At 41.1% G+C, this 23,889-nt stretch overlaps 1 protein-coding gene across 1 annotated transcript in view; it reads left to right on the top strand.

The window, feature by feature from the left end:
• The first annotated feature begins 314 nt into the window (after positions 1–314).
• The window catches only part of KL (klotho), a 50,196-nt gene continuing 26,621 nt past the window's right edge, over positions 315–23,889 (top strand). The window contains exon 1 of the mRNA XM_035324619.1: positions 315–1,081. Coding sequence (XP_035180510.1) covers positions 350–1,081 — 732 coding nt within the window. The 5' untranslated portion in view covers positions 315–349. The remainder of the gene's footprint in view (positions 1,082–23,889) is intronic.

Genomic DNA, 23,889 nt, shown 5'->3' with positions numbered 1-23,889 from the left:
GCGCTTCAGGGGCAGGGGACGAGCCGAGCAGCGGGGAACGGACCCTCAGAAGCCGTGGGCAGCCAGGGGCCGCCCCGAGGGAGCCAGGGGCGACCCCCGAAGCCGCTCCTCCCCGCCTGCCCGCCCCGTCTCACCCCGGATCCCGCCCCCGGAGGCAGCCCTCTCTCTTCCCCGAGGGAGCCGGCTCCGCTCCCCTCGCCGGGCGGGCAGGATGCAGACGGCATCTCCGAGGTAATTATTAATAGCCGTGCCCACCGGCACGGGGGGCGGGAAGGGGAGAGGTGAGGATAAAAGGGGGCGGCGGGGGGCCGGCAGGAGGGAGCCGCCGTCGCGGAGCCCCGCCGGCAGCATGGCCCCGCTGCTGCTGCTGCTGCTGCTCGGGCGGCCGCTGCTCGGGGCACCGGGGCAGGGATCGGGCACCTGGGCCCGCTTCGCCCGCCTGCCCTACCCGCAGGACCAGCTCTTCCTCCACGACACCTTCCCCGACGGCTTCCTCTGGGGTGTAGGCAGCGCTGCCTACCAGACGGAGGGCGGCTGGCGGCAGGAGGGCAAAGGGGCTTCAGTCTGGGACACCTTTGCCCACCGCCCTGCCACACCACCTGGGTCTGGCTTCACGGGTCCGACAGGCGGCGACGTGGCCAGTGACAGCTACAACAACCTCTTCCGCGACGCCGAGGGGCTGCGGCGTCTGGGGGTCTCCCACTACCGCTTCTCGCTAGCCTGGGCCCGGCTGCTGCCCAACGGCACGGCGCCCCTCAACCCCGCCGGGCTGGCCCACTACGACCGGCTGCTGGGCCGCCTGCGAGCGCTGGGCGTGGAGCCCGTCGTCACCTTGTACCACTGGGACCTGCCACAGCACCTGCAGGATACCTTTGGTGGCTGGGCCAGTCCCGTCCTGCCCGAGCTTTTCCGTGACTACGCCGAGCTCTGCTTTCGGCATTTCGGAAGGCAGGTGCGCTACTGGTTGACCATGGACAACCCCTACGTGGTGGCCTGGCATGGCTATGGCACGGGGCGGCTGCCACCGGGCATACGGGGAGGCCCGCGCCTCGGCTACCGGGCAGCACACCACCTGCTGCAGGTAAATGGAGGGTGGGCAGTGGGAAGGCGTGGGGCCTTCACTTACCAGCCCTGGTGGTTCTTCATGGGTTGCATCAAAGGGAAGGGTGCCCTCAGCCTACCCCCTTCTGTGGACCCATTGACTGGTCTGCTGCTGGCATGGAAGCCAGATCAGCGTGGAATGAGGGTTGGGTCTGAATGTGCCTCCAGCTCCCTGATGGCAGGTGGGCAGCCAACTTGGGTTGGCCAACTGGAGGCACAAACTTTGTGTTTGTAGTTGTCTTATGTAAATGTCAACGTGCTGAGTTAAAACGTTCTCTGTATGCAACAGAGATGTTTAATTCTGCCCTTCAGCGTTTGCAAGTGCGTGCCACTTCAGTGTCAGCTTACAGTTACTGTGGAAGTACTTAACACAGATATTGCAGGAATTCAAGCGTTTGATTAAAAAAAAAAAATCTCACTGAGTTAATGGAGATGGTTGTTGGCTGAAATGTCATATTGAAAGATGTTCTTAACAAAGTATGGGCTTTTCTGACAGCATGAACAGTTTTTGGGAAAAAAGACCCTCAGCTCCTCAGCTGTTCCAGTAAGTGGTATCAGTAATTTGCTATAAATAATTTTTATGCAGCATATCTATATATGCTATAATTGTAAAGTGTGCTGGAAACACTTGTGTGTTCTCAGAGAGAATTAAGCAAAAGTGTGCACATTTTTTTTTCACCAAGGGGTAAAGGATTCAGTCTGTCCAGCTGGAATGGTATCGCCACTAAGGCATGATCTATTGTACCCTGATCCACATACACAAACTCTGCTAATGTTCTTCTGCTTGATGTATGCTTATCATCAGCAGGTGTGTCATAGAGTCTCATATATGAGATGAGAACATCGAGAAAACATCCAACACATCTTACTCAACTTTTTGCTACTTTCCTGCATTACCTTTGTATTGTTTAGTGTTACAAGTATTTCAAGACAAAATACAGGTGGGGAAGATGGGGTCAAAGTATCAGAAGGCACTGAAATTCCTTGCCCTGAAACTTTTAAACTCTACAGTAGCCCTTAGAGTGCACTTGGCCAAGTTTGATGCTGTGGTTGTACAGTTCACTCAACTAAACAAGTAAATGAGTATTTATATGACTATTATATGACTATTTATATGACTATTATATAACTATTAATATTACTGTTCCTAAATTTCAGCATTTGCAGGAAAGGTCCCAGATTTTGTTGCAAGGCTTCATTACCTAACGTTGTTGTGCCTTTCATAGAATAGCTTTTAGTGTGTTGTTTGCTATTTTGCTGACGTTGCACAGTTATTCTGAAGGCATTGGGGCTGTATATAGGGTGAGAGCTATCAGCTTGATTCCTGGGGTGCAGAACCTCAGGAGCAGAAGCTTTTTTTTCTCTCTTCATACAGAAGACATGCAACAGAAATCATTAGAGCAGCAAACACTAGCACTCGGGTTGTCAAAATGAAGATTACCTTGGAATCATTTCTTCAACTCGAAGGATGGCAGGTTTACTGAGATGGAGTTTAAATGTTGTCTGTCACTTTATTTATTTATTTATTTTTCTGAAGTACCTCCTTTGCCGTGGAAAATGGGCAGTTAATGAGGCAGTTCATATTCTGTATGGTTCTCCCCTCCACCCTTTGTTCAATTTGTAGCTTCAGACCTGAATTAATACAGGGTTCTGAGAACAGACAAATGAAGATAAGCACCAGTTTTGTCCTTGGCTTTTCCATAGTGCTGTCTGTCTTGAGTATTTATATCCCACATCACCACAGTATCTGAGTCTCTCATAATCTGTAGCATATGCTTGTTTTCATAAAAGCCCTCCGAAGAAGGGAAGTGCTTTTTCTATTTAACAAATGAGAAGCCAAGGCACAGGCTTGCCTAGGCATTGTGGAAAGTATAATTAAATAAGGAAAGTTTACCAATATTTGTTGTAGCAATAGAACCTCAGCATTAGTTTTCCCCTTGTGACCTCATTCACCTTGTTCACAATTAGTAAACACTTCTTTTTATGCAACAGTGTAAGGCAACATTTTTACCACATTACATGAATGAGGAACTGAAACACAGGTACGGTTAAGACCAAAAGTGTCCACTGCCTGTTAGTGCCCTTTTCCTGACACGTGTGTTTTTGATGTTGTTTTGTTTTGTTTTTCCATCACAAGTTCATGGAGAACTCCCATCTGTGAATCTGGCTCCAGGTAGGAGCAGAGGCAGAGATAGAGCCTTAAGGACAGAAAAGTTGGCAGCTTTAGCACTGTGATCCTCTTTTTTTTTTTTTTTTTTTTTTTCCTTATGTTTCCATAGCTTATTCATATAAAACCTATAAAACCTTTCAACTTGTGGAAGCAATGAGGTAAGAAACTACAATTGCTTCTTTGACTACACAGCCTGATATCCATAGAGAAAGAGTATGTAATCATGTAATGAAAGGCAAAATTATACCACATATGATAAGAGCGTTGAATTACATTTCCATGGGCAAATTAAATTCTCCTCTTACATAATTCTAGAGTGATTGACTTTACAACTTGAATAATGTTTTTTAATGGGTGTGTGGAAGGACATGCAATTGTGTAGGTGACTTGGGTCAGTTATTCTCAGAAGCTCACGCAGCCTTCATTTGTATCAGAAAGCTGTACAGCTGTTGCACTACCCCTTCATAACATCATTTGGAGGATGTGCACAGCACCAGTGCTGACAGGAGATACGCTCCTCACAGCCCTGTCTGTAAAGATGAGGTTTTATTACCCCCCGTCCTCCCCCCAAAAAAACAACAAAAATACTTTTTAGCTGCCCAAACTTTTGATGCTTATGTCTTACATTTCCATCCAGTCCTTGGCTTCTTCCTAGTCCTCTTTCCTTCTCTGTGGTGTTCTTGTCTTCTTCTCTCTCTCTTTTTTTTTTTTTTCCTCCAGTGAAAATGAGCTTGCAGAATGTTTGTTTTTTAAAACGTAAAACCCATCTTCATAAATGTTTGTTTCTCAGTAAAGGAGCAGACTAACTCTTAATATGCATGCTTTCTGGCATTTTTTTTCCTTATTTACAATATGCAGAGCGTTTTAAATGTCTTGTTTCTGCATTTAATCCAACTGAAGACCCTCAGGAGTGGAAAGCTTAATAGCTAGTGAAAGCTGATGTCTACTAATTTATTTTACTGGATGCCAATTACGTTAAGAGACTAAATCATTTCCTTTAAATTCTTGAAAATTCAACAGATATGAATGTGGATTTTGGGCTCTGTCTTTTTGAATGAATTATTTATTATCTGAATAAATAATCAAATAAGTCTTTGATTCAATTCAGGTTGTTCAGTTGAGGGCTGGTGTAAACACGGCAATGAAGTTTGATTGGATTAATGATGCTTAAATTTGGCTTGAATGCTACTCCAAATGGATAGAGTAAGAGACACTTTTTATAAAGACCAAATAGTAATGTAAAAACAGGAATAAAAAAAATATTAAATGGATGCATCCTTGGTTGGTTGGTGAGGGATGTTGATCACTACTGCTGAAAACTACACTCTTTTATAGTATTTCCATTGACACTTGAGTTGCTTTTGACATATCTAAGCCCTTCAAACCTGCTGAGAAACAGAGGAAGCCATACACATTTATTCACAAAACAAATTGGGTAGATCAAGTACAGTTCATAGAGCTTGGCATTCTCCTGAGTCAACAGCCAGAAAATGTCATGCCAGCAATCTCATGTGTATGATGCATCTCTTGTTGAGAGGGGCCGTTCAATGTGATATATTCTGTTTTTTTGCAAATGCATTTTTTTCATTACTGGTTCACAGTATATTGTCTGAATTGAACATACTCGGACTTACTCAATATAAACAGCATTTGCAGAAACAGAAGAACACTTTGTTTCTGCAAAGAAGTGAGGGGAACTGCTGCTTGGAAACCAGTCACGTAGCAACAGAGTACTGATTTCCCTTCCCTTCCAAAACAAAAGGTAAGTACTCTTTTGTTGACCTTCAGCGCTAAACCTAATAAAGTTTCAATAATTGCAGCATAGGAAAGCGGGCTTTTCTTGGTGCATACTGTTTCTTTCAACATTCAGACAGCCATCAAATTTTCACTTAGTGCACGTGGAATACTTTTGGGTTTTTCTGAAAGTAATCAATTTTTCTGAAAATACAAATCATCATAGCCGTAAAACAACATACAATTTTTTGAAAAAAAAAAAAAAAAAGAAAGGAAAGAAAAGAAAAATTCTAAGCAACAGTATTCTTATTTTTTTTTTTTCCTGTTCTTGTTTTCTTAATTCAAAGAACAAAAACCAAATTGGTTCTGTTTCTGGTTCTGAATCTGGTCTTTTTTTTTCAGTTGGGTAGTATATATTCGCAAAGAATTTGCTGCAGTAGTGATTATGCTAATCACCGATCATTTGAATTAAGTAGTTTTCAAACACCAGAGATGACAAACATGTACAGTCAAACCATAAAGCAAATTCAAATCAGATGCTGCTCTTTTCTGTTCCAGTAGCTAGGATTGGTTATGCTGTGTTCACAAATTATAATAACAGCTGTAAGTTGACATACCTTTCTGAAGCTTTAATCATCAAAAGAAAAAAATAAATTGAGCTTCATTTTAAAATGTGGTAAACAGAGGAGTTTGATCTTTCACTGATACTCACTTTATTAAAATTAGTTCCAAAGATAGAATGAATAACTTTTCCCTTGCTGTTTCTACCTGATCGCATAAACATTTGCAAAAGAAATGTTGTTTTCAAGTATTCTGCTGTAATAAAAAAAGCATTTTGTTATCTGTATAGAGTATTTTGACCCTTAATTATAGAAATATCAGGACTACTTGGAGAATAAGGTTTTGTAATGGAAAAGTAGAGTGGGCTCCCTCAAGTGTACAGGTTCTATAACATTAAAAGCTTTTTAGAGATTATAGAAAAAGTTATTAAAACTGAACAGGCAGGACCTAGAAATGCTAGACAGGTTACTGAAGTGGGATGGAAGCAGAATTAATGTGTTCTCTGTGTGGAAGAGCACCAGGTTGAGCCCATAGGGGTAAGTCCCATCTCAACTCCTTGTTGTTCATTTTGAGGACTTTAGTCCTTAGTAGTTGTGGCATTTATAACCAGAAATCTTTGTATTTGATTCTGCAGACAGCCCCAAATCTGTGTTTTCACATCTCATTTTAAGTGCCACACAACTTATTTGTAGTTGTTGACATAGCAGTTGCTGGAGGTACCTAGGTGATATTTCTGGTTCCTATCCAAGGTAATCTAGTATGCTTCCTTTCTAAATACCATGCTTTTCATTTCAGATCAAAGTTTTTATTTAACATGTTGGGCAGGGCTCTGTTTGGTGTCAGAAAGATAATGAGCACTGATTAACAGCAGTTTAATATAAATAAGGGCATTTAGATAGGCAAAAAAAAAAATCACATCTTACAAAGTCTCTGGGTGCATGAGTGTTAAGCTGTCTGCTCCTTGACACTCTGTTATTTCCCACTAATAAGAGCCCATAAAATAAGATACATTATTGGTTCGCTTTCTTCAACCTCTTTCCTGAATTAGAAGAGGTTTTCTATTTGTTACAGTTTGGGGGGATCTGAAGTGAAGTGTGTGGAAGGTCTCCTTAGGGATAAGAAGATTTGGAGATGTTATATTTTAAGTGTTTTTAAGCAACTAATATACATATCCTTCTTAGACTGGGAGGAGCAGGAAAGAACAAACAGACACATGTAGGTGCTCTGTAGTTTGCTTTGCTCCAATTAGTGGAGCCTTGTGATTTACAATTTGTAGCTGGCAGAGTTGGAGGGCTGTTTGCTAATCCCTGCAATTGAGTGTGAAATTTGTGTGTTTGGTTGTTGCTGATGAATGGTTAAACTGCTGAACTTAATGTGAAGGTGCAGGGTTGATCCTGGTAAAGTTTCATAGAAGCCAAGAAGCCAGCAATCAAAGGAGCATTCTTACAGAGACTTGTAAGTGAAAAACATCTATACAAGGAGATTCTCTTCTTCCTTTCCATGATGGTAAAAACAAAGAAGAGGAAATGATGGAGAAGTACTTCTGAAGAAGTAGGGGATGTGACCCTCCATATACAATGATGACACAAGTTGTAGAAATCAGAGAATGTATGTTACCTATTTTAAATACTAAATAAAAACTTTTCATGTTTGAATATCTGCCTGCCAAATCTCAAATTAGACTGCCTCAGGTAAACTTGTAACTTCTGATTTTAGACTAAGTCTGTGAATACGAAACAGAAGTTGTAGAAAATATCCCAGGATGTTTTGGAAATTACTGAAATAAAGATTGGATAGATATCTGAGGGAGAAGGTGACCCATGGAATATAACCATGAATATAAACATGAGAGAAAAGACTGGCTTCTGGAAAAGAAATAGATCTGATTTTTTTGTACTTGAGAGAAAATATACCAGCAAAAACAGAAGGTGGCTTGCCAACAAGGAAGAGTAGTAACTGACTAAGCACAAGAGGAGAAAGACATGCTGGCCATAGCCAGGGACTGGAGCTTTTGGAAAAAAATGGGATGAGTAGGAGACAAATGGTAACAAGGATATATATATAACAAGGATAGAGAAGGATAGAGAAGAATTAGTGCTCACCAGTACTCTCTATAAATCCTCCTGGGCATATCAAGGAGAGGAGGAAAATTTAGAGTTAAAGGACAATATGCTCACACACACACACACACACAAAAAAAGGATAAAAATTAAACATCCATAACATTAAATAGGCTATTGGAATACATTGACAAGCCTTGGAGGACTGAGTTTCTGGAATGGCCTTCCAGTGTTAGTGGCAGGAACAAAATCTTTCTTTAAGACAGTGAGATTAGTTTAAGAAAAGACACTCGTGATGCTTTTGGTGGTTGTGGAGGTGGCAGGACTCCTAAACTTGTGTTCTTCCTCTTTGCTTGCAGATTCAATGCAGAGTGATGTATGGCATAATTTAAGCTCTGGAAATGTAATTCAATGGAAGAAAAATTGAAATATGGTATATATTAACAGTGAATGTGGTTTGTTTAGGGTAGTGGTGATAGCAACTTACTTCTGGCTTGCTGTAACAGCTTAAACTCTGCTCTGAGAGCACAAAACACCATAAAAATCCTGGCCTTCTATACTAAGTTTGTGGTATATCACCCTGGAGATTTGGCAGGGAGGGTCCTTCTGGATGCACACTGGGTTAAGTAGGACAAAGCAATTGAAGAATCTTTGGGTTTGGCCACACTGAAGCATATTTTTGTGTTGCTTCGTTTTTATGTATGTTTAGTCTGGGAAGAAAATAGTGCTCTGTGTTATGGAGAGCTCCACAAGTTTAAAGTTTAGTTTTGTTTGGATTCTGAACAAAAAGATGCTCCAAATTCTCCCAGTTTCCAAAGCCTTTACAGATGCTGTTTACAACAGCTGCTGTAGGCACCGAGGGGCTGGGACTGCGGACGGTCCTAGGGCTGCCGATTGCCGTGGGATGGGAAGCACAGGGGTTTCTGCACGTCGCAGGATCCGGCTGCCCTGGGAGCCTGGGGGTGCTGTGAGGCCCCCTGCGACCTGCTGTTGGGCAAGGGGGTGACCACGTGCATCTCCAGCAGGTCTGCACGTGGTAATTTTGATACTTGCACTTTGGGACATGATAAGAGCTGAGCTTTGAGTTCTGTTTTAGTCAGTTTAGCACACCTCTAAGGACAGCTGAATCGTTTAAAATTGACCAGAAGAGATTATACTGTGGAAATGCCTCGTTATTTTGTGAGTCCAAAAGTCAACCCAGAAATCCTTTTGTAGGTTAAACAGTTTAATGCCCTTACTAACGGCTAGGAATTGTTGGCACCCCTGGGATTATCTCACTGGACAAGTTTACAGCTATTTGCTTTACAGTTGGGAAGATAGCAGCATCTGTTTGTTTTGATCCCGCTTCTAGAAAAGACAGCAAATAGTTGGGGGGGGGGGGGGAGAGGGGACAGGCTTGTAGTTGGTCACACGCTCTGATAAGAGCTCACTGGGATTTTCCGATGCCTTTTTCTCAGTCAGCTTTTTTCTTGTTCTTTTGAATATGCAATAGCTCCACTGGATCAGTTGTTTTCCAGAGCTGAGGGCAAAGTTTGCCCAATTTGTTTATTTAACTTTCAGCGTTTTAAGAAATAATCTCGCTTTTGCTGCAGGCATGTAACAAACGTAGTTATTGATTAATTATTCTAATTTTCTTTCCTTAAGTATGTATAGAATTCTGCAGCATTTATTTTCTTTTGAGATTTGTTTGGGAATACATTGCATTGTCAGGCTGAACAATGATTTTTTGTTTTACATTTTCTAAGTAATAAAATTTTGCTTAAAAGTCTATCCAATAATTCTGACCTCGGGTTTGGAATGAAAGTTCAGCTGGCTCCTGATTGTTCAGTGATAACACACGTGTCATACACTTATTTCATTCTTCATTTCTTTTCCTGTTGTAGCACGATGTTAACTTGGTTACAGGCTGTGTTTGGAGACGGAGTTTTCAGGTCACTAATCAGAGAGAAAGGCCACCAAACAGCATGGCCATCACCAGTTACACATCCCACGAGGAGGCAAAGCCCAGGCCAGAAAGAGTTGTAACGAAAGCATTGGCTGATAGGAAAGAGGAGCATTAGGAAAATGGGCAGCGAATGAGGAGGTGGGGAAATGTGGGGTGATGTGGTGAGTGGAAATGCAGGGTTTATGAGAAAATACTGCACTGTTGTGTGCATATTTAGCATTTAAAATTAAACTTGATGTGAAATGAGATGGCCTGGAGTCCCACAGAGGTGAGCCATTCCCCAGTTCATTTTTATTTATAAATGTCATAGGAGTTTTTCGGGGGGAAGCTGGGTAGTGATTTAATGAAATCACAAACCATGCTTTACAGTGATGGAGCCTGATTCCAAGAGCCTGTCTTGGCTTTTGGTGTTCCTCCTGCTGTCCTCCCATTGCCACCAGCACTGAGAGATGGCAGGCACTGAACATCCAAAAAAAAGAAGAGTTGCTGTGTTAAGGCAGGGCTTTCTAAAGGAGCTTAAGGGAAATCAGTGAGAATTGAATTTTCCATAAACTTTTTTTTTAAGAATCCTGTCACTTCCAAGCACATAAGTAAATTATGAAGTTGAACAGATGTATTCCTTGAAAAAAATGTTTATTCCCATATTCATGTAGCATGTCTACCATGCCAAGTGTAGGACTTTGGAAATGCACCAAAGGAGCTTTTGAGCCGGGTTTATTACAGCAGTCCCTTTCCCAGTCATGACAATGCCTCTTGTTCTGAACGAGAAGGGGCTACTGGGTAAACCAAACAAGGCAAGGAACAAAGCTGCAGGAATAGGGTCCGGCTGCAGTTTTACTTCCTAATAATATGCTTGGTATGATCAAAAATCCCTCTTATTCGTCCTCATCATTACCTGCCATTAGTGCCCCCCACACCCCCATCTTGCCAGCTAGCCTTTTCTCAGATTCCTAATAACTCCTGTTTTCAGAAAGTAATATAATGTAATTAGAGCAAATCAAAAGGATATAAAACATATGCAGCTGGAATTTGCTGATTCACAGAAGTTAAAGTATTTAAGAGAGATCCTCCAGTTTTCAAAAACAAACAAACAAACAAAAAAAAACAACAACAAAAAAAAAGAGAACTAAGGGAAAGAAAAATCTATCATTATAGTTTTACTTTACCATGGAAATTCTTGCTGTCCCATTTTGCTGTGTTATTGAAAAATTTCATTTTGATACAGTGAGTCAGTCAGTCATTTCAGACTCTGCCTTCTGTATTCTTTCATTGGATGAGTGCCCACTGCTTCAAATTGGGTCAGTTTACCCTTGTGAAATTGCTGTATAACCTGCTGCAATATGACTGACTTCTTGAAGCTGCAGATTGATGCCTTTTATTCTTTGATGAAAGAAATAAAACAGTCTCAGAGGTGTCAGGATGGAATTCTTGCACCATAGCACTTTCCCCGTGTCTCATATTCTTAGCTGGGCTGCTGCTTATGCCACTTTTGTGTGAAACTGTAATTACTCAGTCATTTGTTCCGCTCCCCATCCCTGTTTCTGGCAAATAGAAAAGTGGTGCTTGAAGGAGACAGTTGCCTAAAATAGGGGAGAATTCCAATAAAAGCAGCAACAAATTGGCATGAGCATTTTCAGAGTCTGGATATTAAAACTAGCAAACTGCAGCACGGAGCAGCTCAGAAATGGCGTATTTCCATAGCACAGCTTAGGGTAATGATATAGAGACCACTTTGAAATTGGCATTGTAAAGGAGGAGATACTAGTTTGACTTGTGTTAATCTGATTTTGGACATTCTGGCCTGGTGGTCAGGGAGGAATTTCACCCAAGTTATACAGTCAAGGAACAGTGATGTGTCTTGTTCAGCCTCTTTTTTTTCCCTCTGTGCCATGGAAGGTAGCCAGGTTCCCAAGTTTGTTAGGGAATTTTATTTAAATATTTCCATTCTGTTGCAAGGGTTTAGGATTCTGATGATATCTTTGTGCTCTCTTGTTTTATTCCTATGGCCAGTTGTGACATTTGGAGCATTTGGGTGGCTTCTCTTGCATTAAAAGTTTTCAGGATTTATTTTGTGGCTCACAATGTCATGAAAGTAGGAAAGAAGCGTTGAATAATGGATACTGTTGTGTAGTGTCTGGAGCTAAAAGCTTGTTATACTATTGCAGGCAACTAACCATGACGATCCATGTATCTCCTTTCAATGTTTTGCTAATGGACTGTTCATTTTGTGGGAGTGCTTTTGGGGAATATATTTAGGAATGAAGTGAGTATGGACGTGTCAACGTGGGAGAGCACTGGGAAAGGGTCAAACTTACATTGGATCATCATGTTCCTAATGTGGGAAAGGACCTAGAGATTCTGGAAAGAGACTTGCAGGGCACTAGCATTTCATAGATAGTAGACCTAAGACCATGTAGAAATGCCTGAGCTATTCAAGCATCTGGGGTACAAAGACATATTGGGAGGTATGCAGAGACACGGGAGTCAACACGTATGTCAAATCTATAAAGTAAATAACCAAAATAGACAGTTAACTATCAGCAAAAGAGGCTTCCTGTGACACGCTCACATTGGATGTAAGATAGAAGCAGCAGCAATGACAGCTGCCCAAAAAGCTGCCAGCCAGACTCAGTTTTTCTTGTTACATCACTGGTTGTGTAATAAAGCACTTTCAGATTTATAAGTGGCTGGTGCAAGCAGCTGAAATCTTAAGGGAGTATTGCAGAAGAAACTCATAGACCAAGATACGTTGCAGGAGACAGTCTTGCTCATTTGGAATGAGACTTTCTGCAGTGTTCCTCTTTCCTGTGGCCCAAAGACTTTTCTAGTTAGACGGCTTTTAGTGGTTTTCCAGAGCTCAGTCAATAAAACACAGCACATCTTGTTTTATCATGAAACATGAGTAATGAAGCATTTTTATTTGGCTGATTTTGCATCAGGGTTTTATAGTAGTTGTTGGAATTTGTTCTTGGATGGTACTGACACTCCTTACCTATCTCTAATAATATGCGAAAGAAGCTCATTCTCAAAAAACATCAAAACTGAACTCTGTCTTCTTGCCAAATGCAATGACCTGGGCAAAGTGTTGTTACTCAATAGCAGCTTTCATTTTTCTAGCATTTGTCCACATGTTGGATTTCCCCACTTATAGCAAAGTTGACTGCTTATGCTTATTATCCTGTCCTATCTGACATAGATAATTCCTCTTCTCAATCCTGTTCCCTTTGACAGCTTCATTATCCTCATCGTTGGCTATTTTTTGTGTCTCCTCATTCCCAGCACATAGGATTATCTTCTCTTCAGTACTTCTGAATGGCCAGAGTCCCATCCTTATTTTGCAAGATTGCAGATCTTTCAGCATCTTCTTAGACTGTTTCTCAGAACAGTCTGCTCTACCTAGAGTGCCTACTGCTCTTTGGCTGAACACCTACACGGTCTTGGTTAAGGAAAGAAGGATGATCTTGTGAAGACATACAGCTTAGTTGAGAGCTTGAATTTCTGAATCTAAGAACGGGTGAAAAGGAAAGCAGGTAGTATTTTTAAAGATTAATTTCCATTAGCAGCTTGGATACTGCATATGAGAGCCAGAGAAAAAAAGAAACATTAAACATTAAACGGGAAGCTAGATCTTGTGTTCTGAGAGGCTTTTCTCATGTTCCACTATATTTTTATGGCAGTGACCATGTAAAATTACACAAGAGAATGACTGATTTCGAGCAGAGGAGTCTCAGGAGTAAGTTCCCTGGATGCTGTGTCCTGTTCAGGTGTCCAGTCTCAGCAGTAGCTCTGTGTTCGCTCCCTACCTCCTCCTTCAGCTTCTCTGTAGCCAACCTTCTGTACTTCTGTGTTTCTTGTGACCAACCACTAAATTATGGCCTTCTTTCTGTGGCGTAGGGGAGGAGGAGGATAGGATAGAATAATATGACATTTTGCAGTTTAAATAAGACATATGCTTAAATAGGTTCACTTACAAAGTTATACAGATACTTTCAGGAGATAGCAAAAAGAAGAATCCAAGACTCTAAATGTGTGGCTTAAAGCCTAAGGGAAGTTCCAGTTGTGGGCTAGGAAGGAACTGAGTACAGCTCATAATACATGTTTGCTCAGAAACAGGTGAGGGACTTATGCCTTGCGTATGTTCATAGGAACAATCAATGAATGGAGAAGGCAGTAATTCAAAGCTAACATAAGGAAGTATTTTGTTATGGCCAATTAGGTGCAGGAACTCGTTGAAAGAGGTGACTCAGACCAATAATTAGGCAAAGTTAAAAAACAGGATTTGTAATGAATACAGATAGCAACTTAAATTATTATCTCCCACTTAGAGAGATCAGTACGATGCTTGAAGGGTGGAATATCCCACATTTTTCTGAGAGGCGTTTACATTCTCTGGAGCTTATTCTGGAATGTCAAAGGATATGAGATGGGTTGGACAGCCTGACCCGTTGCAGTGGTTCTTGTATTCTATTATTCTTCTACAGGTGTGACAAGACACTGCTTTCTTGCTCCCCATGTTATGTTTCTGGTAAGTTTAATTACTGACCTTAGAATAACAGTATGCCTAATTGAGGGTGGACACAGCCAGTACAGAAATGGTGTTTCACTGTTGGTTGGCCACCAGCTCCTGAGCTCCACTTCATGGTGCTAACAGGAGAGTTGGATGTAGATTGCAACCTGCAGAATCCCCACATTCACTTTTGTGTATAACATGAATGATTTGTTGGTATTGCCACAGGGACAATCTTCAATCTGCAAAGATTATCAATCGCAAATTATATTTATAAAACCTCTGATAAAATGGTGTTAAACTTCCTGGGTTTATGTCCACCCTGAGCTACAGGTGTGAGCAGCGGGGCATTTTGCTAGCTTGAGTGAGGCTGTAGCATGGAATATAGGTTCTATATTGCAGTTTACTAGCATCCCAATTCTGTCTTCCCAGTAGCATTTGCATCAGCCCTGAGACACAGTTTGGCATCTGCCTGGCTTTTCAATATTTGGCCTTTCAATAACCATTATAAAATGTGCTCTAGTGTAAAGATAATTCCCCTTTAAGTGGTTTGGCAGCATTCCCAGTGATCCCAGAGGGAAGAGCATGTGGGACTTGTTCTTCAGCTCGGAGCCAGCTGTCCACTGGGCTGACCAGGGGTGTAGCTGTGTGTATTTTGGCTCTGCACCACGGCCAGTGAAGACACTGGCTAAGCTGCACTTGTCTCCCTGCAAAACTTTGGCATAGAGCTGCTTAATTTGAAGTGATGGGTCAAGAGCTTGAGAGTCATGCAGCAGCGCTGTGTCAGGGCTGGCAATGGCTGGGTAGACACCTCACCCTTGCAGGCTGGGGGACAGACACAGGGGAAAGCAATCACATTTGAACTAATTTTAGAGGTTTTCAGCAGAGACATCCATGTTTGAGCTCACCATTCTTGGGTTATTTTACAAGTAATGGAGAGAAATGAGCATGGCGAATCTCATCCTAAGAATAAAAATAAAAAAAATGATTAATTTTCCCATCTTGGACTATGGGGTATAAACAATCCATGGTGAGAAATTCAAACACACATATATATATATTTTATAGACAGACTTTTACACTTAGTCTAATGAAGGTGAGGAGAGGGGGGATGGATGAGAGAGGAGGGGAGTACTGGAGGGTCAGTACAAAAATTGGATCGAAGTACTTTGTGCTCCTGTGTCTTCTTGGATGGTGAACTCTGCCATATGATCTGGATTGTATGCATATTCTGCCTGAGCCTCACATATTTCAGGCATCTGGTGTCTGCTGCAGATCTATGGGGAAATCCAGTATCTTGTGCTCTCCTCTATTTTTTCTGAGCACTCAGCTGAGTCTTCTGACACCAGAAGGCATCTGATGGATGGCGATACAGTTCACCCTGCAAGGGCAGTCAGCAGCACCTGCTTGGTCTTGTAAAGCTGGAGCAAGCAAATAGCCGTGGTTTTCCACACAAGACCTCATGGATGTTGAGTAGCCTTATCCTGTGGTTCTTCACATAAGGAAAAGTAGGACAGGAAAAGACATACAGCCATCAGGTAGTGGGGAATTAAAACAAAACAAAAAACAAACAAACAAACAACAACAACAACAACAACAACAAAAAAAACCAGACTACTTCAAAACCAATTAGTGCATTTTGTCTGATCTGTCAAGATCATGTTGAGCTCTGGGTTTCATAGACAGGAAGGTTAATGAGGATGAGGCTTGAATGAATGGAAGTAACTACAGGTGCAATGGACCCAAAACACTGAACTTACGGTATCAAAGTCAAGCCAGACTCATCTGATAGCTTTCTGCGATAACTGATTATCTGGAGAAAGAAAATAAGATAAACCTAATCTGTATTTCAGTAAGACAGTTGAAATAGTGCCATGTGGAGAATTACTGTTGAGATCAGGAGGATGGGAATTTATAGCAATAACTAAGAAATTGCTAAAGAGGATATCACAATAGGTGGCACTGAAAGTAGAAGCATCAGGCTCAAGGGCAGTTCCTAGCTGAAGTTTTTAATGTTTTTTAAATCCCATGCTTTGGCCCAGAGGAGGATTGCACTAATTAAAGCATGAGCTAAACTTCACGAAACACTGCCAAATGCAAAGGATCACCAGGATAATAAACAGATGAACAGAAAGACTCATAAGAAATTTTCTGTAAGATGAGAACTTGCTGATCACAGCATGACCATAAGATGCCAATATAATCCAGCTGTGACAAAGACACATTTGTTTCTAGTCTGTATCAGGTGATGTTTCCAGCAGAGATGAGGAATTATCTTACCAGAACATGGCTTATTTACCTGAGCAAGAACCCTGGGAGAGGATATACTTGCTCTCTATAAATAGATCAATGGTTGAAACAAGTGAAGGAAAATAACTGTCTAAGGCAAAGGATGGTTTTGGTGCAAGAACCAAGGTGTTTAGACTGAACATGAATAAATTTAACCCCAAAACTGAAAAAAAAATGGGTAACCATTTGTGAAGTGTGACTCTGCAGCAGTCTTCCAGAGAGGACAGTATGAACAAAATACCTAGCTGATGTCAAAGTGAGCCTGGATGGAGTTAGGAGTGCGTGTTTTGTATCATAGATATGCCAACGGCATCAGGGGGGGTGAACTTGCTGCCCTTGAGGTTGTTTTTAATTTTATAATCCTGATTTGCTAAACCCTGGCAGGTAGTAGGCACAGGATCAAAAAAGTCATAATAACTTTTCAGTAAAGCATTTTTTGTGTTTCTGTGAAAGTTCTCAGAAGTCAGAATTCTTCTTTCACAGTAACATGACTCACCACATTACTCTGGAATATTGTATCATTTAACAAAACTTTTCCAGTGCCTTGCTCAGAATATTTTATACTTTTATGTGAAATTCTTTGTTGTGTCCACAGTCAACATGCACCAACTGATTAACCATCATCATGCAGGAACCTAGGGGTATTCAGAATTACCAGGACTAACTCCTAGTCTACAGTAAGTCAGACTTGTGCTTCAAAATCAGGACTCTGCTTTCTTTTCCATTTTTTTGCCCTGTAGCAGTCATCCCTACAGGAGGTATTATGTAGGCAGCACTCTCAGACTAGCAATAAACTTCTCCTACTTTATATATGTATTAAATATATTTAATTAAAGTGTGCTAAATTATATATTTTAAATTGGAAAGGACTAGTTAAAGACTTAAAGGGTGTGGTTTGTCTCACTTCAGTTTAGATGCTGCATTGCATGCATCTACATCTGAGCTATTTACTTTATGCCTCATTTATACTCTGGAGATACTTCTAGGGCATGGCACTTCTGATCAATTTTAGCATGCACATTAAGGTTAGATAAATTGCAACCAGATATTTCCTGATTCTTTTCATGGAGAGTAAAGGAAACATGGAGCAAACAGGTCAGTCCTTTTTACGCAGTCATGAACTTGTGGAAAGTATTGTGGGAACAGGTTATACCAGCAAACCCAAAAAGGGAGTAGGGAAATATGTGAAGTGTGGGCCCATAGCAGATAACAATTTCCTTTAGCAGGCAGGAATGTACCTCCTGAAATCCCAACCAGTGTGGAAGCCTGGGATATATAATGCTAGATCTCAGAAGGTGACTGGGTTCACTTGCTCTCTTAAGATGGCACCATGTCCTGCTGCTGCTGTTGGAGAAGAGCTTGGGTGGGTGGTTGGTATGACAGCCGAGCATCCCTGTTATCATTGAATAATTTAGGTTGGAAAAGACTTTTAAGATCAAAGTCCAAACATTGTCTTTATATTCTGGGTGCCCAGTGGCTTGTTTGTAGAAAGCATGTAGTAAGCATGAATCATAGAATCATAGAATATCCTGAGTTGGAAGGGACCCTTAAGGATCATCAAGTCCAACTCTTGACACCGCACAGGTCTACCCAAAAGTTCAGACCATGTGACTAAGTGCACAGTCCAATCTCTTCTTAAATTCAGACAGGCTCGGTGCAGTGACAACATCCCTGGGGAGCCTGTTCCAGTGTGCAACCACCCTCTCTGTGAAGAACCCCCTCCTGATGTCAAGCCTAAATTTCCCCTGCCTCAGCTTAACCCCGTTCCCGCGGGTCCTGTCACTGGTGTTAATGGAGAAAAGGTCTCCTGTCTCTCGACACCCCCTTACGAGGAAGTTGTAGACTGTGATGAGGTCTCCTCTCAGCCTCCTCCAGGCTGAACAGGCCCAGTGACCTCAGCCGTTCTTCGTACGTCTTCCCCTCCAGGCCTATCACCATCATGTAGTGGATTTGATTATAAATCATATCCTGATATCCTTCAATTATTTTATTCTTTGGAGTATGTAATTAAAATCCCTACTTCTTCTTCCGTATTTCTTTCTAACATCTCTGCTTTCTTGCATCCCACTGGTATGAACAGAGTGGTTTTTGATTGCCAGAGATGGAGCCTTACTTTTCCTCAAAGTGCTCATTTCTGCAGAGGTGCTCTTTCCTCCCAGCAAGACAATAAAAATGTGTATGCATGTCTCTTGCAGAGTATCTTAGCTCTTCAACACAAGCATACATTTATGTGTAAAAAAGCTTTCAGTGAAAAGCAGAATTCAGTTAATGCATGTGAGCAGGAAATCTATTTCCTTCCTTCTTTTCTTCCTCCCTCCCTGCCTTCCTTCCTTCATCTCCACAAAACACCTGGCTTTTCAAGCTCTTCAGACCCAGACTCAGACCAACAGTTTGATTTCTATTGATGGCAATAATTAGTTACTGACGTGGGAGCTGCTCTCCTTTGTGTAACATCATTGATTGAACCAAGGTTTCGTGTAAACTGCAATCTGTGAATTTTTGAATATCTAAAGCATCATCCTGATTTAGTGTATCTTCTGTTATATCCTTTTTTTTTTTTTTTCAATGTCCTTTGTACGACATGCTCACTGAAGGTCATGTTGGCATAACTGTGCTAATTAATTTTTTCTCTAGGAAAAAAATTGCTGTACAGCTCTGTCACTACCTTATACACTGTCTGAGGTCTCTCAGAATGGAAGATTATTTTTGTGCTGGGTTTTGATTAAAAATATCAGAGGTTTCATGCTTTTGTAGTGTTAGGCTGTTTAAGCGTGCATCTATATAGGAGTGTGTGTGCAACTTGAATCTCCTGATTCTCTCCATTTGCTGTAATGCGGTTTGTAGCCTGAAGTGGTTATGAAGTTCTCACACTGGATTGTTTTTGGATGAAGGTAATCTGGAAACTGCCTTTCAGGGTCACACCAAGTGTACTCCAGCTGCTGATCAGCTTCTGGTCCATGGGGCGTTGTAGATAATTGAGTCCTCAGCACCAATTATTTGGCTCTAGTGTTCTGTTGCTAAAGTAGATGTAGGCACTATGGCTGGAAATTAACCAGCTACATATTATAATTATATTAGGCACAGGGATACACTTAATCTCCTTTTCTATCTAACAAGCCTGGAATATATGTAAGACACCTGGCTACTTGCATGAACTTGTACAGGTCAAAAAAAACAAAGGCAGTGTTTAAAAACAATTCAGTCACTGGATTTGTTGCTGTTCCTGCCCTCCACTAGTTAAGGCTGAGATGTCTGTTGTCTCGAGTGGGACTGTGACAGACACTTAGCTGGTTTACAGACACCTGTGTGGCTCTGAGAGTGTTTTGATGGATGTCTTCATGGAAATCTGTTGAAAGGTGTTGCTATACCTGTAAAGCTCTTTGGTCAATTACTTAGAAACGAAGCATCTCTCCAAACTCTACTTTGAACTGCCCTCCTTTAAGGCAGTTGATATTTAAATGGTAGTGTCTAGTACTGTGGTGGTGAGAGCACAGAAGATGAAACAAGGACTGCTGAAAGAAGAGTTGTAGTTAATTAGCTTTTGCAACTGTGTGTATTAAACCAACACATGGCCTTTTCTTTATGACTTATACCAAATAATTGCCCTGACAACAATCCTCCTTCTTTTTTGATTTATGCCTTTTTTTTTTTTTCTGTAATGATTGCATGAAAAATCTTTAGGTCAGCTTTTACTGTGATTTCTGTTGTAGATCGCTAAAGTTGAGATTGCAGTACATTGATGTGACAACCCTCCCCCCCCCATTCTATATCGCATCATATAAAAATATAGGATATATTTAAAAAAACAACAACTGTAACTGGTATTTTTACATCACCTCTCCATTTAGCTTCCTAGCAACTATGTTAAAACATTCAATATTATGTCAGACAAACTTGTTAAAACCTTTATGTACAAACAGGTGAAACCTGGCTAAATTTCTACAGATAATCAACAATATGAACATTATGTTTGTAACATAAGAATTACATATCCTCTTTTACATGCTTCTTATTTGTTGCAGTTTTCTGTCATATAAGATTCCACCTTTTAGCTTAAATGGTGGTTTTATTATGTTTGCAGACTGCAAGAATAAAGCAGGAAAACTTTCATTTGTACACTTAAAACTCATCTCTGTAGCAGAGTAATTTTATATCTGCCATTAAACACGCATTTAGAAACAGACATAAAGAGACTTATTCATATCTCAAAAGTGTATTTTCATGGCTTCAGCAGGCTTTGGATGAGGTTCTAAATGCGTTTCCCAAATCAGAGGAGATATAAATTGAATCCAGTTTAATCTGTGACTGCAGTATAGCCGAAAGCTTGTAGAAGAACTTGGGTAAATACACATAAATTATCCTCGCTCCTGAAGAAATTAAAAAAATCAAATTTTGCCCTCCCTTCGCTACCTGCAATTGGATGTCCCATTTTGTTCTTCCATCTCGTACTGAAGTCATAAATCTGTTGCTTGAGTCTTTAAAAATGGTGTATCCCAAGAGTTTCTCTTGCCCCAACTGAATCTAATTTTCGCATCTTTCCTTGCTCTGGATTTTTTCTCTTCTCTTTTGGGTTCTGATTTGAACAGCTGTGTTTCATCTTCTGCGTGGCTGCTGAGGAGTGTGTGGATTCACGTAACAAAGGTGCCTGATCAAAGTCTGCCTCCTCCAGTGACTGTATCCCTGCTGATGAGGCATACCTTTGCTGAGTAACCAGTTTTAATACTTCCAGTTTCACAGATCTTCCTTTTGTAGCCAAACATTGTTGAAGCAATAACATTAGGAAGAATTATGCCTAGTAGTAGTCAGTATATTAATTACAACTTTTCATTTAGCCTTATGTGTTATTACAAAGACAGGCAAACAACTGAGGCATCAAGACTTGCATGTTGGAAAAGTCTAGCTTAGGTCCTATAGCATACAATCTTCCACAGCATGTGTCCTCAGTCATAAATTCCTATGATCACAAGGCTACCTCTTTAGAAATTTGCTAGGGATAATAAAGTTGCACAAATAGACAAGCATGTGCCATTTGAGAAACCCAGCATATCCTGCCTAGCCTCCAGCTGTCCTCCACCCAGCCTCCAGTCCAAAAAGCACAAGATTCCCACAGGTTTGTGGTGTATCTGTCTGTCTTGATAGTCCAGAACTTCTCAAATGGTGCCAGGTACCTCTGTGTAAGGAACTGAATCTTAGGTCGCAAGTGGACCTTAAGGCTTCTGACATCTAATGCTATGTGTCAGGATCTGGAGCTGATTTACATGATACTGTAGCTTGGTTGTGGCAATAGCAATACTGTAGTTACTGGACTATAATCCCTTTTTTTCCCACAATTCTGCAAACTGTGAGCTATTATTCCTGAATCTAGTGATGATGCTGTGAATCCTCCTATGGTTTCTGTGGATCAAGTCCAAGCAGTGGGTCCTGTTAGCTCTTTTTTGCCTGGTGTGTATACATGCGATAACCTGTGTAGGTCTGAGAGTAGTCCACGGTTCTTTCTTCCAGGGTACACTTGCTCAGTACTTAATATTATTCTTCCATGTTTTACAAATTATGAAGTATAAAAAACATAGGTAGTATTACAGCCACAGGCTGTAGAGTTCAAAATTCCTGCAGCTGAAGGGGACCACACAAGAGAGATTCCCATCAAGAATGACACTCTGCCTTCTCTGTTGCAGTTGTTACATGAGTAACTTGTTTGTTTTTGCAGTACGCTGCAATCATTGCTTTTGTGGCTTGTTTTACAATGGACTGGACTTCAGATGTTACAGAACGCTTTATTATCTGCACAATCACACAAAAGCTACTCCAAAAGTTCCTGGATTAAAGTTAATGTTGTGTACAGTTTCAGTGATTTTTGCAACTTGTAAAAATGCTGTATAATTGAAATCACACCATTCAATCAGTTCTGTTAAATGCACACAAAACACAACATTTCAGGCAGGTTATACACAATGAGGTAGTTTATATTGATTGCTGTGTATTGGGCATGCATACAAACACAGCTGGGTCTCACATAAACAGTTTCAGATTGATTAGAAAAAGAAGGAATAATTCTGTATTCACATCTGGTCAAATTATAGTCTAAAACAGTTGTCTGAAGATTGAAAACTGGTACCATCACACATACAGTGCTTATCCTGATGACCTGCTTCGTGCATCCATCTAGAGGGTTGGTTGGACCTTTCTGTCCTACTCTGTAGCCCGTTGTCACTGATGCATAGCTCTAATCTCAGAATGATTAAATCTAATTGCCAAGGTTATAGCAGAGTAAACTGAGGTTATCATGTCATCAGTAACTAAGCTGGATTTGAACATGAACAACCCAAATGTTTAGTTTAAAAAAAAAAAATAGAGATCACAATTCAAGTAAGTCCCCTTCTTTCTGGGTTGAATTTGCTTGTATTATAGCACAGAGCTCTGATCCACTAATTTTGTTTTGACCATGCCTAATGATGCTCAGTTTTACCCTGTGTGCAAACTCTAGCATTATATGCCATTGTCTGACAACCTGAGGTTTTTGCTGTCACTAAACAATGTTGCTTGCCTCGTGACTGTCATTAATTTGTTTGATCCTTGTTCATTTAGTGCTGCTGTGGTGTATGATCTACTACAGCTTATACGACATTGGTTGCATATACATTGCCTGAATGTATAATTCCTGTACCAACTGCATAGGGCCAAACACTTTCACTGTTACCCACTGGAGACGTCTTCTAATTCCTTCTTCACTGTACTGGCAAGCGGCTGGTGTTTCTCACAGAGGAACTTACAACGGGAAAAGCTATCCCCAGGACATTCATCCCAGGCTCCAGAAATGTTTTCTCATGCCATTTGGTGGGGTAGAGTCCAATCAAAACCACCACTGCTGTGGTGGCCTTGTTCCTCTGATTGTCATTACCCCATGATGATGTACCCAGTTACTGTTTTGTTGCGAGATTGATAAAATAGCTATCAATTTATATGTGCAACCATGGAGCTATTATCTTTGGGTGCTGAAGAGAGAGGGGCTCTAACTTGTGTGGTAGAAATATTTACTATTGTACACACTAAATAATTCCGTATCCATTATTTCATGTCTTCTCCCTGAGGAGACTACCTTTTGTTGTTTTAGCCTCATCAAAGTGACTTTTCTTATGAACAAATTGGATGAGATTCCCATGGTATGCTGTGGGGACCACCTATTGTAGCTCATTCTTCTGCTGAGCTCACACTATGTATTCTCAAATATGCTGAGTTTGGCAATTACACCTTTCACCCACTCAGTGATTTCTGGATCATCCCATTATGTTAGTGCTAAGTCTCCCAGGAGTGTCTCATGCTCCTTTTCATACAGAGTGAGCTGACTGCCTCTCCTTGTTTTTGTGGTGACAAGGCCTCTGCCCTTGCTGGAAGAGTCGGCATGTTCTCACAGATAACTAGCAATAGAACAAGAGGGAATGGCCTAAAGTTATGCCAGGGGAGGTTCAGGTTGGAAATGAGGAGACATTTCTTCTCAGAAAGAGCAGTCAGACATGGGGACGGG

This window comes from Oxyura jamaicensis, chromosome 1 (genome assembly GCF_011077185.1).
Source record: "Oxyura jamaicensis isolate SHBP4307 breed ruddy duck chromosome 1, BPBGC_Ojam_1.0, whole genome shotgun sequence".
NCBI lineage: Eukaryota > Metazoa > Chordata > Aves > Anseriformes > Anatidae > Oxyura > Oxyura jamaicensis.
Note: the sequence above shows the minus strand (reverse complement) of the source record. Positions and strands in the feature narration are given on the sequence as shown.